Genomic DNA, 16,422 nt, shown 5'->3' on the forward strand with positions numbered 1-16,422 from the left:
TATAGAAAATTGTATTTTTCGATCACTATGATTTTTATGTGAGTTAGCAAAAGTTTTATGATTTTTGTATGAGAAAATAAAGCTATATGACTTTGGTGAAAAAAAGTCATAGTTATATGATCATTTGTGAAATTTACCCAAGATATTTGTGAAAAGTTCAAAGTGGACAACTAAAAGTGAACGGATGGAGTATTAAATATAGGTTGTTTTTGTGCTTGCTAAAATTATTAACTTTTGACTTAAAATTATGAGAAATCAAATTTGAATTCACACGAAACGTTAATGTCTTGACTCTTGTACTCTAAATATTAATTAAACATAACACTGTTATGTGTTGGTAATAAATTTGAGTAACATAACACTATGATTAATTAAACATAACACTTTTATGTGAAGGAGTGATTTGTGTAAACAATTCCAAAAAAGCAAGTACAATGGCCTGCTTTTTGAGTAATTGTACTTCGTTATCAATGGTAAGAGCGGTTTTGAAAAATCAAACCAAAACGTCAAATTAAAGTTGTCAATTATTAGGGACCAGTGGTTGAATTTATTTGTGGAAAACCATAATTTTAGTAAATAGAAATGGTAATGCTAACTAGAATTGACGAGTGACGGCTACTTTGAGCATGCTGAAAATATCTCTCTTGGTATTTCCTTCTTCAAATTATTGTTTACTAAGAAGGTGTTTGGACATAAAAAGTGTAATTTTTGAAAAAAGTAGTAAGTGGAGTTAAAGTTGAAAATGGTATTTAGAATTTGAAATTATGTTTGGACATGTATTTTACTTAAAAAAAAATGTTGTAGTTTTGTGATTAGGATTTTTAATTTTTGATACTCATTTTCGAAAAACTTGCAAAATTTCATGGACAAATATATTTTTGAAAAAAAATTTTTATGGACAAAGGGGGCCTAAGAGTAGCATTCGTTGCACTCGGTCAAAGTCAATGCTTTTATTTGAGAAATTAAATCAAGTTCATCCAGAAAATTATAAAGTATGGGTAGGTGAACTGCTTGCTTGCTTAATTTGCCAAGTGTGTTTTATTTTATCTTCTAAAACCATCTTTCTTATAAACTATTAATTGTAGTTTGTATTTAATATAATATTGCCCTTCAATTTGAAGCTTGATAATTGAGGATTTAAAAATAATAGCAAAAATCAAGATGGTTTAAAGCTTAATTTGCAGTCTTGTTGGTGATCAAGCTCCACAATTTAAATCGTAGTGTCACAAGTTGAATTTGGTGGTCTTTTTAGCTCTCTTCTTCCTCTAATATTTTTTTCTTCAAAAAAGTAAACCTTATCTCAATTGATAGCGTTTGCACTAAAATATCTAATATTATTTGCAATGACTAATATTAATTAAATATTAGTTATGACAGAAACGACGTGACCTAAAAAGAAATAAGGTTGCGGCCATTCTTGTTGCTATGATATCTCATTATTTTTTTCAAAAAGAAAAAGAACTCTTGGTTAGAACTAAGTGCAGATTAATTTTCTGAACTCATTCTGCACATCTTAGTCACATTTTCGTGACTTTATAAACTTATAATAATGAAGCGTCAAAGACTAAGAATGACTCTAGACAGAAGACTAAAATTACTCGTTTTACCGCGAAATACTATATAAGTGGTTGTTTCGTATAAGCTATAAGTAGATATAATGATACTATAAAAATTTAATACCACCTTAATATTTTGTTTGGTTAGCAAACCCGATATAAGTTATTCCGGGATTAAAATTAGTACCGGGATAACTTATACCTTGTAGAGGTAGGGATAATTAGAACAGAATATAACTTATACCTTCTTCTTAGAAATTATACAAATGTTATTTTTAATACAACATACCAAACAGTGGATAAAAAATAACACCAAGATAACTAATCCCAGCATAACCCGTATTCAAACCAAACGACCCCTAAGTGGGTAAAAACAGGGGTGGAGCTAGCTCTTCGCATACGGGTTCGGCTGAACCCAATAACTTTTGTCTAAACCTTGCATTTGTCTTTAAAAATTATTGAATTATGTACAAATTATTAATTTAGAATACAATAACTTAAAAGAACTAGAATACTGAATGCATAAGTTTCAAATCCTCGCTCTGCCTCCTTGGATAAAAACCCGAAAGGTGAAGTGTTAACCTCTGTGAAGTGGATCAGAAGGGGCATGAAGAGGTAATCATTGATTATAGTGGTTAAAAATATTTTTTTTGCACTTAATAATTATATCAACTGGTGAATACATGTTATTACGTACAATTTCATAATTTACCGTTACAAATCAGTGAGTATATTTTTTTTTAATCTCAATTTATATTGTATCGTCATAATAAATTAATTTACGTTTAGCTAAACACACAGTTAGTGGCGGAGGCAGAATTTCCTTTAAAGGGGTTCAAAAAACAAAAGTAAAAAATTAAAAGAGAATGTAGCTAGTGAGAATTAAATAAATGATCAGGTTTTGAACCCACTTAACCACTAAACTATGCTTTGGAGCTGTGTCAAGAAAATTTAAAATATAAAATATAAAGATAAAAAATAAATTTTGCATAATTTTTGAGGAAGAGATAGATAAGGTCGGTGTTTCAGTGGAAAAATGTCCCCTTTCATTCTTACCACATTGATGTAAACTTCCTAACAAGAAAAAAAGAAAAAAAGGTAATAGTGACGAAAGAAACTGATATCATATGGACCAATTGAGAACTGGTGACCATTTATCTGCTTAGTCATCTTCTACTTGTCTCTTTTTATGTCATACTGTTAAAGGTCTTTTGTACTATAACTTCTATTATTCAATCTTTTTCTTTCTTTTTGCTGGTGTACATGTAACCTGTAACCAGTGGCAGCTACACATATTTTAAGTTTCTAACCTAAATTCAATAATATTATTATCTCGTTTTCCACGACTCTGAATATATCTCTGTCTCTTCCTTTCTCTCTTTTCCTTGCACCATCTTCAACCATTCCCTTCATTTTCTTCTTCTCCTCCTTTTCTTTTCAATGTTTTTTATTACTAAAAATAAAGGTGGTCCTTTTGAAGCTGAGAACCAAAGAATTTTCGAAGCCATATAGATTATTCAGTTGAGAAGAAAAAAGGTGCAGTTTTTATTGTTATTTTGTTAAAGTCCCCCTTTTGTTTCCTGTTACTATTTATTTATTCTGCTAGAATCTTCTTGTGTTATCTGATTGTTGATTTATCTTTCTCTCTTTCACTGCGTATAATTCTTAATTGTTCGGTTTTGAGAAGTTTGTGCTACTACTTGTTACAGTATTAGTATCTTTTTTGTTTTTGTTTTTGGTTAGATTATATTGTGGATAATTGTTTTTATCAATTGGATTTAGATTTTGTTGCTTTTAAGTTTTGAGTTCAACTTTTGTTTTGTGAAAAAAGAAAGTTTGTTTTTGTTCTTGGTTAGATTATATTGTTGATAATTGTTTTTATCAATTGGATTAAGATTTTGTTGCTTTTAAGGTTTGAGTTCAAATTTTGTTTTGTGAAAAAAGGAAGTTTGTTTCTTGTTTTTAATTTAATGTTTGGTGTCTAAAAGTGTATCAGCCAAGTTGTCTCCTGTTTATGTAAATTGAGTTATTGTTTTTGATTTTTGCTTTTTGAGTGATTTTTTTTCAGAAATTAGTTGTTGTTAGGTCAACTTTGATGGTTGCCATGATTTGCAAGTATAACAATTTCTGAAGATCATTAGTTTTTGGCCCTTAGTTTTTTGGTGGGGTCACGTTAATAAAAAATTAAATAAATCCTTTACCTAAAAATGATATGTGAAAGAAAAGGTAAAAAGTTTCAAAGATTCTGCAGAAAGTCCCTCAAGGTTTATTCAGATTCTTCTTGTCTCTTTATCTTGAGCTGGTAATTGATAAGAGAACTTTAAGGATATTCTGTGACTTCTTCAGAAAAGGTGTCTTTTGTTATTGTTAAGCTAGCTGGATTATTTTATATCCTTATTTAAGATTCCTCTATCCAATATTCTCCTTCAAAGATGATTGATTTTCTTGCTTTGACTGTTAACTCCTCTCCTTCTACTATTACTTTTGAACGTTTAAAAAAAAAGGATAAAGAATCAAAAGGTGAACTTCTTGACTCCTTTTAGCTTGTTGTAGTGTTATCGGATTGACCGGATATGTCGCTGTAGGGGTAGACGCCAACCATCTCTTCTTTCTAGGAACACCAGTACTATTACTGGTCTTTATATACTATATGGTTACTTTTCTGTCGAGTCAGAGTATAATGTCTCTTAAGTAATGTCCCCTGCCTTGAGACCTCTCTGGTGAGTTAAAACTTGAATTGACTGGCTGATAAACAATGCTTTTTATATTGGTCCGATGTCCTTACGATGATTAAGTCATTCATAGAGGTTTTATTTTTATCTTTTCATGTTATTTGAGACAAAAGTGGGTTGCTCTAGTGGTGAGCACCCTCCACTTCCAACCAAGAGTTTGTGAGTTCGAGTCACCCCAAGAGCAAGGTGGGGAGTTCTTGGAGGGAGGGATGCCGAGGGTCTATCGGAAACAGCCTCTCTATCCTAGGGTAGGGGTAAGGTCTGTGTACACACTATCCTCTCCAGGCCCCACTTGTGGGATTATACTGGGTTGTTGTTGTTGTATGTTATTTGGTCACCAGGTAAAGATAGCTTGTAAAATGTTGTGGACTTCACTGGGGTTTTTTCTCTGATATTACCTAGCAGTAGTGTCAGGTCTCTTATCCTAAGAAATTCATTAGTAATTTGGCCGCTGCTGCATTTGCTTTTTTAGTTTGCTGCTACATTTAATTATTCATGTAGAATAGTTTCTAAGTTGGCGTTATAGTGTTCCATTGCGAGAATATTCCCTTATGATTATATTAATGTTGTTTTTCAGTTTTCTCCTGCTTGACTGGATTTGATCGATCTGCCCCTTGAATTGATTCAGAACTATCGTGATCATACTCCATGAGTAACCTCAAGCTTGGGGTTGAAGTTGTTAGTGCCCACAATCTCCTGTCTAAAGATGGGAAAGGCTCATCTAGTCCCTTTGTAGAGCTTCACTTTGATGCCCAAAAGTTTCGCACCACAATCAAAGAAAAAGATCTGGACCCTTATTGGAATGAAACTTTCTATTTCAACATTTCTGATCCTAATGACTTGTCCAGCCTCGCACTTGAAGCTCTTGTTTACAACAATAACAAATCAAGCAATTCTAAATCATCTCTTGGGAAGGTTAAGATCAATGGATCGTCCTTTGTTCCATACTCTGATGCTGTTCTGTTGCATTACCCTTTGGAAAGGGCAGGCTTTCTCTCCCGTGCCAGGGGAGAGCTTAGCCTGAAAGTCTTTATAACTGATGATCCATCAGTTAGGGTATCAAACGTGTTCCCTGCAATGGATTCTTCAACACATATCAGTTCCCTTTCAAGCCTAAGTGATGAACCTACACAACAAATTCCGGAATTCACACCTGAACCCGTTGCTAATGATAGAAAAGAGGCTAGACGCACATTCCACCACCTGCCAAACTCAAAGCACCAGCAACAGGAGCCGTATTCTTCCTTTTCAGGTTCCCATCAATCAACAAGATTTGGGTCTGATCAGATGAAATCTACCTCTCAGGGGCCGAAAGTAGTGCGGATGTACTCGGGTTCATCTTCACAGCCAGTTGAATATTCACTGAAAGAGACAAGCCCTATCCTTGGAGGAGGGCGTATAGTTGGGGGCCGAGTTATTCGAGGTGGCAGGCCATCCAGCACATATGACCTTGTTGAGCCTATGCAGTTCCTGTTTGTAAGAGTTGTGAAAGCACGAGATCTGCCTTCTAAAGATATCACTGGAAGTCTTGACCCTTATGTTGAAGTAAGAGTTGGGAACTACAAAGGAGTCACACAGCACTTCGAGAAGAATCAAGATCCAGAATGGAATACAGTTTTCGCTTTTGCTAAAGAAAGAATGCAGTCTTCTGTTCTGGATGTTGTGGTTAAGGATAAGGATATGGTAAAAGATGACTTTGTTGGGATTGTTCGAGTTGATCTGCATGAAGTTCCAACCCGAGTTCCTCCCGATAGTCCATTGGCTCCAGAGTGGTATCGCCTGGAAAACAAGAAAGGCGAGAAAAAGAAGGGGGAACTGATGCTTGCTGTGTGGATTGGTACACAAGCTGACGAAGCATTCCCTGATGCTTTCCATACAGATGTAGCTAGTCCAATAGATATGTCAGTGCCCTCCTCACAAATCCGCGGAAAAGTGTATCATTCTCCTAGGCTGTGGTATGTTCGTGTCAATGTTATTGAAGCACAGGACTTAGTTGTGTCAGAGAAAAACCATTTTCCTGATGTCTATGTGAAGGCTCATATTGGTAACCAGGTGCTGAAGACAAAACCAATTAGAACTCAAACAATGAATGCTCTGTGGAATGAGGATCTGATGTTCGTTGCTGCTGAACCATTTGATGAACATCTGATTCTATCAGTTGAGGATCGTGTTGCTTCCAATAAAGGTGAGGCCCTGGGAGTGGTCATTATCCCATTAAACACTGTTGAAAGGCGTGCAGATGATCGATTTGTTCGATCAAGATGGTATAACCTCCAAGAACCCGGTTCAGTTGAGATCGAAGAGCCAAAGAGGAAACACAAGTTTTCCAGTAGGATAAATCTTCGTGTATCACTAGATGGAGGATACCATGTACTTGATGAGTCAACTCATTACAGTAGTGATCTTCGACCGACAGCAAAGCAGCTTTGGAAGCCATCAATTGGTATATTAGAATTAGGTATCCTGAATATTGATGCACTACACCCATCAAAAACAAGAGATGGGAAGGGTACAACAGACACATATTGTGTGGCAAAGTATGGTCACAAGTGGGTGCGGACCAGGACAGTTATTGACAGCTTAAACCCGAAGTTTAATGAGCAATACACTTGGGAAGTCTATGATCCAGCTACTGTTCTCACAGTTGGGGTTTTTGACAATGGACAGCTTGGAGAAAAAGATTCAAATGGCAAAAGAGACATGAAAATTGGGAAGGTTCGTATTCGGATGTCAACACTTGAAACTGGTCGAGTATACACGCACTCTTATCCATTGCTTGTCCTTCACCCGTCAGGTGTGAAGAAGATGGGAGAATTGCATCTTGCTATACGATTTTCATGTGCATCGATGGTCAACATGATGTTTCTGTACTCTAGACCCCTTTTACCAAAAATGCATTATGTGAAACCATTGTCTGTAGCACAGCAAGATCTGCTGCGATATCAAGCTGTAAATATTGTGGCTGCACGGCTAAGCCGTGCAGAACCTCCTCTCAGGAAAGAAGTGGTTGAATACATGAGTGATGCAGATGCGCACCTCTGGAGCATGAGGCGCAGCAAAGCAAACTTTTTCAGGCTGATGTCCGTCTTCAATGGATTATTCTCTGTTGGGAAATGGTTCGGAGATGTTTGCATGTGGAAGAATCCTATCACGACATCATTAGTACATGTTCTCTTCCTTATGCTTGTCTGTTTTCCAGAATTAATCCTCCCAACAATTTTTCTGTACATGTGCCTAATAGGGCTTTGGAACTATCAGTACCGGCCGAGGTACCCTCCTCACATGGACACAAGAATTTCACATGCTGTTTCAACTCACCCTGATGAGCTTGATGAGGAATTTGACACATTTCCTACGTCACGGAGTTCAGAACTTGTTAGGATGAGGTATGATCGTCTGAGAAGTTTGGCCGGTCGAATTCAGACAGTAGTAGGAGATATGGCCACCCAAGGGGAGCGAATCCAGGCACTGCTGAGCTGGCGAGACCCACGTGCCACTATACTATTCATTATATTCTGCCTGCTTGCTGCCATTGTGCTGTATTCTACACCTTTTCAGGTGTTTGGTGTCCTGTCTGGCTTTTATGCAATGCGGCATCCCAGGTTCCGCCACAAATTGCCATCAGCACCCCTAAATTTCTTCCGCCGACTTCCAGCTAAGACTGATAGTATGCTATAGGTTGCTGGTGTTATGTCGAAAGTTTTCTGTGATACTTTCTGAAATCTGATTTTAGTCATCGTCCTTGAGGAAAATTTTGCCTTCCGGCCATGGAGTTGAACAGAGCTCGGGGCCTGAAAAATAAGACCTGGAAACCAAAGAATGGTCTAAAGTTTGATTTGTCTGTATATGTTGTGCAACAAGTTAGTTGCATTCTCAGCACATTTTGCAGCTTTGCCAAGGCTCTTGTAATGTAAGATGGATTAGGCAAAGATGCTGAGAACTGCAGTGTTTGTATATCAAATTTGTACTGTTTATTTTCTATGAAGTGCATACTGTCCTGTTGATAGTAACATCTTTTCCTTGGATCTTGATATCATTTGAGATAACATTCGTGTTTGACCATTTACCAAAGCAGTGAAATTAAGTACTGTATTTAGGATGAAAGTCCATCAATTCCAACTGGAAAAAAGGATTTTTAACTTAAACAGCACAGAGATAAGAAAATTCGACGAATTGAAGGCTTATTTTCTATTGTACTGTACTATATTTTTTTTTCCAACAGCTAAATGGGTCAGCATGCATTGAGAAACATCAGTGAGTGATGCATCACTACCATGTTTAACTTCGTCGTGATCTCCACGATTTCAGTAGTAGTATAATTGATATCACAGCAACATATGATTATTTGTAACAAGATCCAGAGATGGAGCCACGATTTGAAGTTTATGGGTTTTGAACTTATCATCGAACCCATAGCACGTCTTAGCTACTAGGTTTGCAATTAAATAGTTATACATATTTAATAGATTTTTTAATACAAATACAAGGTCTAAACAAAAGTTACTGGGTTAGTCAGAACCCGAAAGTAGTTCTCTACCTCCGCCCCTGACAAGATCAATACTAATGGTTATAAGAACATAAATGAAAAACAGATGCATATACCGGTTTCCATGTTTAGTCACCAGATGAAACGACATGTTATTCTATTACTGTGCAGAAAAATACAATATTGTTTTCAGCAACTAAGGAATCTAAGACAACAGAATAACCCTCAAGTTCTTGTCCTGTTATGTTGTGGTACAATATTGCCTTGCTACAGTAGGAAACATGATTAGGTTTAAGCCGTGGAGGTAAAGTTGCAGAGACTGAAAACTCCAATTTAGATGTCTTAACATTTGAATACAATACCAGAGAAAAGAAGAGAAAAAAGCTGTGGCCGTCGAGGAAAGTAAAGAAATTATTATCACATATGTCCAATTTTACTATAGCCTAATAACTGGAAAAAAATATATAAGAACTCCAATAGACCATTTGACTGCTAATTTCCGTAAGTGCATACTTAATCATAAGAAACCTTTCATGCCTTGAGCAGAATATTGGCATTTTGTGTGGGCAAAACACTATATAAACCAGTTAGATTATCCTAAGTCTTCACACAACTAACATTTGAATACAATACCAGAGAAAAGAAGAGAAAGAAAAACCATGAAGAACTCTAGCATGGGAACATCACTTCTGGTGTTGCTGGTTTTTGCTACTCTTACTTACTGCTCAGATGCAAGATTACAGTCTTGTCAGCCAAGTGGAAAAATCAGAGGCATAAAGCCACCTCCAGGACAATGTAATCCCGAAAATGACTCGGATTGTTGCAAACAAGGCAAGATGTACACCACTTACAAATGTTCGCCTCCTGTGATGGGTAATACCAAGGCTGTGTTAACCCTGAATAGCTTCCAAAAGGGTGGAGATGGCGGTGGACCATCGGAATGTGATAACCAATACCACTCTGATGACACTCCAGTTGTTGCCCTTTCAACCGGATGGTACAGCGGAGGAGATAGGTGCCTTAACTATATCACTATAAGTGCTAATGACAAAAGTGTGAAGGCTAAAGTTGTAGATGAGTGTGACTCTACCATGGGATGTGATGATGAACACGATTATCAGCCTCCATGCCCAAATAACATCGTTGATGCCTCTAAAGCAGTGTGGGAAGCACTGGGTATTCCTGAAGGTGACTGGGGCGAATATGACATTACTTGGTCTGATGCTTAGTGCATTATGTTGTAGTATCTATGGTATTGTAAGAATATGAGGATCGTGTATATAATTAGATTATGTGTAATATGTGTACTTAATTCTCATGTTATTGTTCTGATTTTACAGTTAATGAAATTCTGTTCATATCAACTTTTGAACTCATTGAAGTATGAATTAGTTTCATGCCTATAAAAGAGACATGGTCAGTGAAATCTGAAAAACATCACCTGGTTCAGTAGCTAATCTAACCTACAACAGTTTGACCTAGATCAATCATTCAATCAATCAGTCAACTAGGCTTCAAAACCAATTTGGTTGAGCTCAGCTATACAAATCCTGTATATCATTCAATGGTTGCATCAGTTAGACTATTTTTACACTGGCTCGTACTTCATCAGTTTGATCCAGCTATACTTTGTAGATACACAGCGTTATCAATTGGCCTCAAATGGGTAAAAACTGAGCTGCTTTAACTTTTATAATGATCTCACTTCCTGGCAAAATAATGTGGAATTCAGAACTTCCAGAATGAAAATTTTCATTTAGCTCTAGAGTTGCTTTCAGGGTCCTCTGCTCCTCACATTAGTTGTGTTAACTTATGTTCGTCTTTCGAGAACAATTTGATATTTTGTAGCACTGCTGCCCATACAAATAGTCAAGACGACAACTCGACAAGCCAGTCCCATCCTACGGATAACACCTTCATGACGCTGCAGAGCAGGTCTGGACCGTTTGGTGATGATCTGAGAGAAGGTCACAAGCAGGTTTTTCAGGTTGCAGAATCTGTCGCAAGGGGCCTTTCCAATTTTGAATTGGAATACATGATTCAGGATGAATTCAACTCTGTCCAATAAAAATGGTTGCTGCCTCAAAGCTGGCTTGGTGTTCCTGAAAATGAATTGAGCAAGTTGATTATAGTTTCGCCCGATGCATAGAATCTAGAACTTGATTTTTTCATGTTGGAATTCCATCCATTTCATTTACAAAAACATATTTCTTCTATGTATGTGAAGTTTTTGGCTACAGTTCTTTGTAATAATTGATTATGATATTAACGACGAAAATTTTCTCTTTGAATCTTTGTAATAATTGATTATGATTTTCTCTTATACCCAAAAGATGAAAGTAGCAGAAATGAGGATGTTGGGGTGGATGTGCGGGCACACTAGGATAGATAAGATTAGGAATGAAGATTTTTGGGGGAAGGTGGGCGTGGCTCCTATTGATGACAAAATGCGGGAAGCGAGGCTCAGATGGTTCGGACACGTACAGAAGAGGAGCTTGGATGCCCCGGTAAGGAGGTGCGAGCGGTCGGCGTTGGTGGGTACAAGGAGAGGTAGAGGGCGGCCTAAAAAGTATTGGGGAGAGGTGATTAGGCGGGATATGGCGAGGCTTCAGATCTTCGAGGACATGACATCCGATAGGAAGTTTGTGGAGGTCAAGCATTAAGGTTGTAGGTTAGGAGGTAGTTGAGCATACTTTTACCAGTGTGAGGCTAGACCGATAGGATTTAGTCTTAGACTGCTAGTGGTCAATGTTGTGTCTACACTACTCTTCCGTTTTCATTGTGTCGGGCCTTATTTACTGGTTATTATTTCTGCTTTCCATCTATTCACTGGTTCTTGTGATGTTATTATTCCTATGTTTTTTTTGTTGATGGTACTGATATATTGTCTCTTTTCGTCTTTTCGTCTTCTTGAGACGAGGGTCTATCGGAAACAGCCTCTCTACCCCATCGGGGTAGAGATAAGGTCTGCGTACACACTACTCTCCCCAGACCCCACTTGTAGGATTATACTGGGTCGTTGTTGTTGTTGTTGTCGATCAGTGTATTAATACTTTATGTGATTATATGAGAAATAGCACCTTAAAACCTTAACGCTTTATTCAATTTCCCTAAGCCTGTTCAACCTACGGTTTCAACTAAGTTACTGATCCATTTATGAAAGCAGTGACAAAGGTATTCAGGTGGAAATCCTCCAATAGATCAACTGGCAAAGAGGATTTGTCTTTCTGACAGCACATGAACTATCAAAAGTCGAAGAATTGAAGGCCTTTTTCTATTCTACTGTACTATGTATTCTTTAAAAACAGGCGGATGGAGCATTACAATTTTTAAATTAGTCTTAATCTCCTCTACCATTATGGACGTCACGGGAAAAGATGATTGTAACAGAATCAAGACTCTTGTTGTTGTAGTATGTTATACATACAGATGCTATAGAATACAGGTTTTCATGTTTAGCAACCAGATGAAACAATCTGTTGTCCTATACTGTTCAGAAAATACAGAAGTGTTTTCAGCAACTAAAGAATCCAAGACAATAAAATAACTCATCAAGTTCTTGTCTTATTAGGTACTGGTAGAATGCCTTTGATAGAATAGAAAAACATGATTAGGCATAAGCCGTGAAGGTAAAGTTGCTGAGACTGAAAACTCCAATTTAGATATCTATTAGTAGGAAAAAATAAGCTGTGACTGTCACAGGAAGTAAAGCAGTTCTAATCACATATGTATATATGCTTAATCATAAGAAACCTTTCATGCCTTGAGCAGAATACTGGCATTTTTTGTGACCAAAACACTATATAAACCAGTTAGATTATCCCAAGTCTTCAAACAACTAACATTTGAATACAATACCAAAGAAAAGAAGAGAAAGAAAAAACATGAAGAACTCTAGCATGGGAACATCACTTCTGGTGTTGCTGGTTTTTGCTACTCTTACTTACTGCTCAGATGCAAGATTACAGTCTTGTCAGCCGAGTGGAAAAATCAGGGGCATAAAACCGCCTCCAGGACAATGTAATCCCGAAAATGACTCAGATTGTTGCAAACAAGGCAAGATGTACACCACTTACAAATGTTCGCCTCCTGTGACGGGTAATACCAAGGCTGTTTTAACCCTGAATAGCTTCCAAAAGGGTGGAGATGGCGGTGGACCATCGGAATGTGATAACCAATACCACTCTGATGATACTCCAGTAGTTGCCCTTTCAACCGGATGGTACAGTGGAGGAGATAGGTGCCTTAACTATATCACCATAAGTGCTGATGGCAAAAGTGTGAAGGCTAAAGTTGTAGATGAGTGTGACTCTACCATGGGATGTGATGATGAACACGATTATCAGCCTCCATGCCCGAATAACATCGTTGATGCCTCTAAAGCAGTGTGGGAAGCATTGGGTATTCCTGAAGGTGACTGGGGCGACTTTGACATTACTTGGTCTGATGCTTAGTGCATCAAGTTATAGTATCTACGGTATTATAAGAATATGAGGATCGTGTATATAATTAGATTATGTGTAATATGTGGCATAAATACTAGTACTTAATTCTCATGTTATTGTTGCGAAATTACAGTTAATGAAATTATTCTCTTTATATCAACTTCTGAAGTCATTGAAATATGAATAAGTTTCATGCCTATGAAAGATATATGGTCAGTGAAATCTGAAAAACATGACTTGGTTCAGTAGCTAATTTAAACCTACAACAGTTTGAGCAAGATCAATCAACTAGGATTCAGAACCAATTTAGTTGAGCCAGCTATACAAATCTTGTATATCCTTCAGTGGTTGCATCAGTTAGACTATTTTTACACTCGTACTTTATCAGTTTGATCCCAGCTATACTTTGAACAAACACAGCGTTATGAATTGGCCTGAAATGGGTAAAAACTGAGCTGCTTTAACTTTTTTAATGATGGTCACTTCCTGAATAAGAAAAAAGAAGGAATTTGCTGATTATTACATTTATAATGCGGAATTCAGCTCTTCCAATATAAAGAATTTCATTTAGCTCTAGAGTTGCTTTCAGGGTCATCTGCTTCTCACATGAACTAGTTGTGTTAACTTATGTTCGTCTGTCGGGAACAGTTTGATAATTTGTAGCACTGCTGCCCATACAAATAGTCAAGACGACAACTCGACAAGCCAGGTTCCATCCTATGGGTAGCACCTCAGATACAACATTCTTTTGCCAGTTGACCTTCACGGCACTATATGTTGGGAAAAACCCCCTACCAAAATAATATTCACGGTAATAAAAGCGGAATAATAATGTAGCACCGAGATACGGTAATTAACAAGAATAAAAGAGTAACAACGACACCAAGATTTTTACGTGGAAAACCCTTTTAATAAGGGAAAAAACCACGGCCCCGAGAGGAGCAACTGATATCACTATAGTAAGGAATTTTACACTTTGTAGGTCGGAGATAAATACTCCAAAGACCACTACAACACTCAAAAGAAATAACCCTCTTTTGATATTCTCACCTCACTACAATATCGCTCACTCTCTATTTTCCTCACAGACTATTTTCTTATACCTTGTCTGTGAAACCTCACTCTTTCTTTCTCTCTTTGTTGGTGTGAAGAAATGAGAGTTGAAGCTCTCCTTTTATAGCCAAAGTTTCACCCTCTAAAGCCTACAATATTTGACAATTTACACACACTTTTCACAATTCAACAAAGTTGGCTACCAAACCAAAGAAATTCAACAAGGTTGGCTATCAAACCAAACTAATTCAACAAGGTTGACTACCTAACCAAACCAAGTCAACAAGGTTGATTACCAAACCAAAGAAACTTTTATTAGGCATATGCCTAATACTTCTTCAATGAGATGGACATCATCAATCTCCCCCTCCAGTCTCATTCATCCAGAGGAGGTAGCACTGTCTTCTAGTTTGAGTGCATGCCGACAAGTTCTTTGCATAGCTCAAACTTGTTCCTTGGTACCACCTTGGTCAGCATATCTGCGGGATTCTCACTTGTAGAAATCTTCAAGACTTTTAGAGATTCATTATCTACCATTTCTCGAATCCAATGATATCTCACATCAATGTGTTTGGTCCTTGCATGGTACATAGAGTTCTTGCTAAGGTCTATTGCACTTTGACTGTCACAATAGACGACATACTCCTTCTGATGCAATCCAAGCTCTTGAAGGAACCATTTGAGCCATACCATCTCCTTGCCAGTTTCTGTAGCGGCAATGTACTCTGCTTCAGTTGTTGAAAGTGCAACACACTTCTGCAACTTAGACTGCCATGATATAGCTCCCCCTGAAAATGTAAACAAATATCCAGTAGTAGATTTTTTGTTGTCAATGTCACCTGCCATATCAACATCTGTATAGCCCTTCAAGATTGGATCAGATCCTCCAAAGCACAAACAATCTCCCGTGGTACCTCTCAGGTACCTGAGTATCCACTTGACTGCTTCCCAATGTTCCTTTCCAGGATTTTTAAGAAACCTGTTGACAACACCAACTGCGTGAGGAATATCAAGTCTAGTACATACCATTGCATACATCAAGCTTCCGACTGCTGAAGAATAAGGAACTTTAGCCATGTTCCCTTTCTCCTCCACTGTTGTAGGACATATCTTCTTACTCAACTTTAGATGACCAGCAAGAGGTGTACTGACTGGCTTAGCATTCTTCATGTTGAAGCGTTCTAGTACACGTTCAATGTACTTCTCCTGAGATAGCCACAACTTTCTACTTGTTCTCTCTCGAACTATCTTCATCCCTAGAATTTGTTGTGCTGGGCCCAAGTCCTTCATATCAAATGACTTGGACAGATCTCCTTTCAACTTTGCTATCAACCCCTTGTCTTTTCCTACAATTAACATGTCATCCACATACAACAACAATATAATAAAGTTATTCTCAGAAAATCTTTTGAAGTATACACATTGATCAGAATAGGTCTTTAGGTATGTTTGACTTTTCATGAATGAGTCAAACTTCATGTACCACTGCCTTGGTGCATGCTTCAATCCATAAAGACTCTTATTCAATTTGCACACCATGTGTTTCTTTCCAGCTACTTCAAATCCTTCTGGCTGCTCCATATAAATCTCCTCTTCCAAATCTCCATGAAGAAATGCAGTTTTCACATCCAACTGCTCCACTTCAAGATCTAGGCTAGCTGCTAAGCTCAAAATTGTTCGAATAGAAGTCATTTCGACAACAGGTGAGAAAATTTCGTCAAAATCAATACCTTTCTTTTGTTCGAAGCCTTTAACCACCAATCGAGCTTTGTATCTGACCAGCTTGTCATTTCCATCTTTCTTGAGTTTAAAGACCCATTTGCATTTGAGTGGTCTTTTACCCTTTGGAAGTTCAACCAGCTTGTATGTGCCATTTTTCTGTAGAGATTCCATCTCTTCTTGCATAACTTTCAACCACTGGTTCTTTTCTGGATGGGACAACACCTCCTTAAGACTTTATGGCTCCCCCTCATTACTGATGAGGACATACTCTGTGGAAGGGTACCTGCATGACTCTACCCTTGGCCTCTCTGATCTCCTCAGAGGTTGAGGTTGTTCTTCTCCCTGAGTGGGGTGCTCCACTTCCTCGACACCTTCATCAAGTTGCTCCCCCTGCTCAATAACCTCACCAGGTTGCTCCCCCTGCTCGG

At 37.6% G+C, this 16,422-nt stretch overlaps 3 protein-coding genes across 4 annotated transcripts; all 3 read left to right on the plus strand.

Annotated features, from left to right (window-relative positions):
* Positions 1-2,728: 2,728 nt before the first annotated feature.
* On the plus strand, positions 2,729-8,298 carry LOC107810182 (FT-interacting protein 7). Of its 2 annotated transcripts, none has more exons than XM_016634926.2 (2): positions 2,729-3,092; positions 4,866-8,298. In XM_016634926.2, the coding sequence occupies exon 2, from the start codon at positions 4,937-4,939 to the stop codon at positions 7,964-7,966; it is 3,030 nt and encodes a 1,009-aa protein (XP_016490412.2). In that variant the 5' UTR covers positions 2,729-3,092; positions 4,866-4,936; the 3' UTR covers positions 7,967-8,298. The 2 variants fall into 2 exon arrangements, with proteins under 2 accessions (XP_016490412.2, XP_016490413.2); XM_016634927.2 differs by having other exon boundaries at positions 2,816-3,092; positions 4,917-8,298.
* A 1,073-nt stretch (positions 8,299-9,371) lies between these two features.
* On the plus strand, positions 9,372-10,119 carry LOC107773367 (putative ripening-related protein 1). The gene has a single exon (XM_016592793.2). It carries the CDS (start codon positions 9,434-9,436, stop codon positions 10,001-10,003), a length of 570 nt encoding a protein of 189 aa, XP_016448279.2. The 5' UTR covers positions 9,372-9,433; the 3' UTR covers positions 10,004-10,119.
* A 2,416-nt stretch (positions 10,120-12,535) lies between these two features.
* On the plus strand, positions 12,536-13,347 carry LOC142161888 (putative ripening-related protein 1). The gene has a single exon (XM_075217881.1). The coding sequence runs from the start codon at positions 12,659-12,661 to the stop codon at positions 13,226-13,228; it is 570 nt and encodes a 189-aa protein (XP_075073982.1). The 5' UTR covers positions 12,536-12,658; the 3' UTR covers positions 13,229-13,347.
* Positions 13,348-16,422: the final 3,075 nt, after the last annotated feature.

The sequence above is a fragment of the Nicotiana tabacum genome, chromosome 7 (genome assembly GCF_000715075.1).
Source record: "Nicotiana tabacum cultivar K326 chromosome 7, ASM71507v2, whole genome shotgun sequence".
Classification (NCBI taxonomy): domain Eukaryota; kingdom Viridiplantae; phylum Streptophyta; class Magnoliopsida; order Solanales; family Solanaceae; genus Nicotiana; species Nicotiana tabacum.

Excerpts from the sequence above, each read along its gene's own strand:
- LOC107810182 (XM_016634926.2), top strand. The coding sequence starts at position 4,937 with ATGAGTAACCTCAAGCTTGGGGTTGAAGTTGTTAGTGCCCACAATCTC.
- LOC107773367 (XM_016592793.2), top strand. The coding sequence starts at position 9,434 with ATGAAGAACTCTAGCATGGGAACATCACTTCTGGTGTTGCTGGTTTTT.
- LOC142161888 (XM_075217881.1), top strand. The coding sequence starts at position 12,659 with ATGAAGAACTCTAGCATGGGAACATCACTTCTGGTGTTGCTGGTTTTT.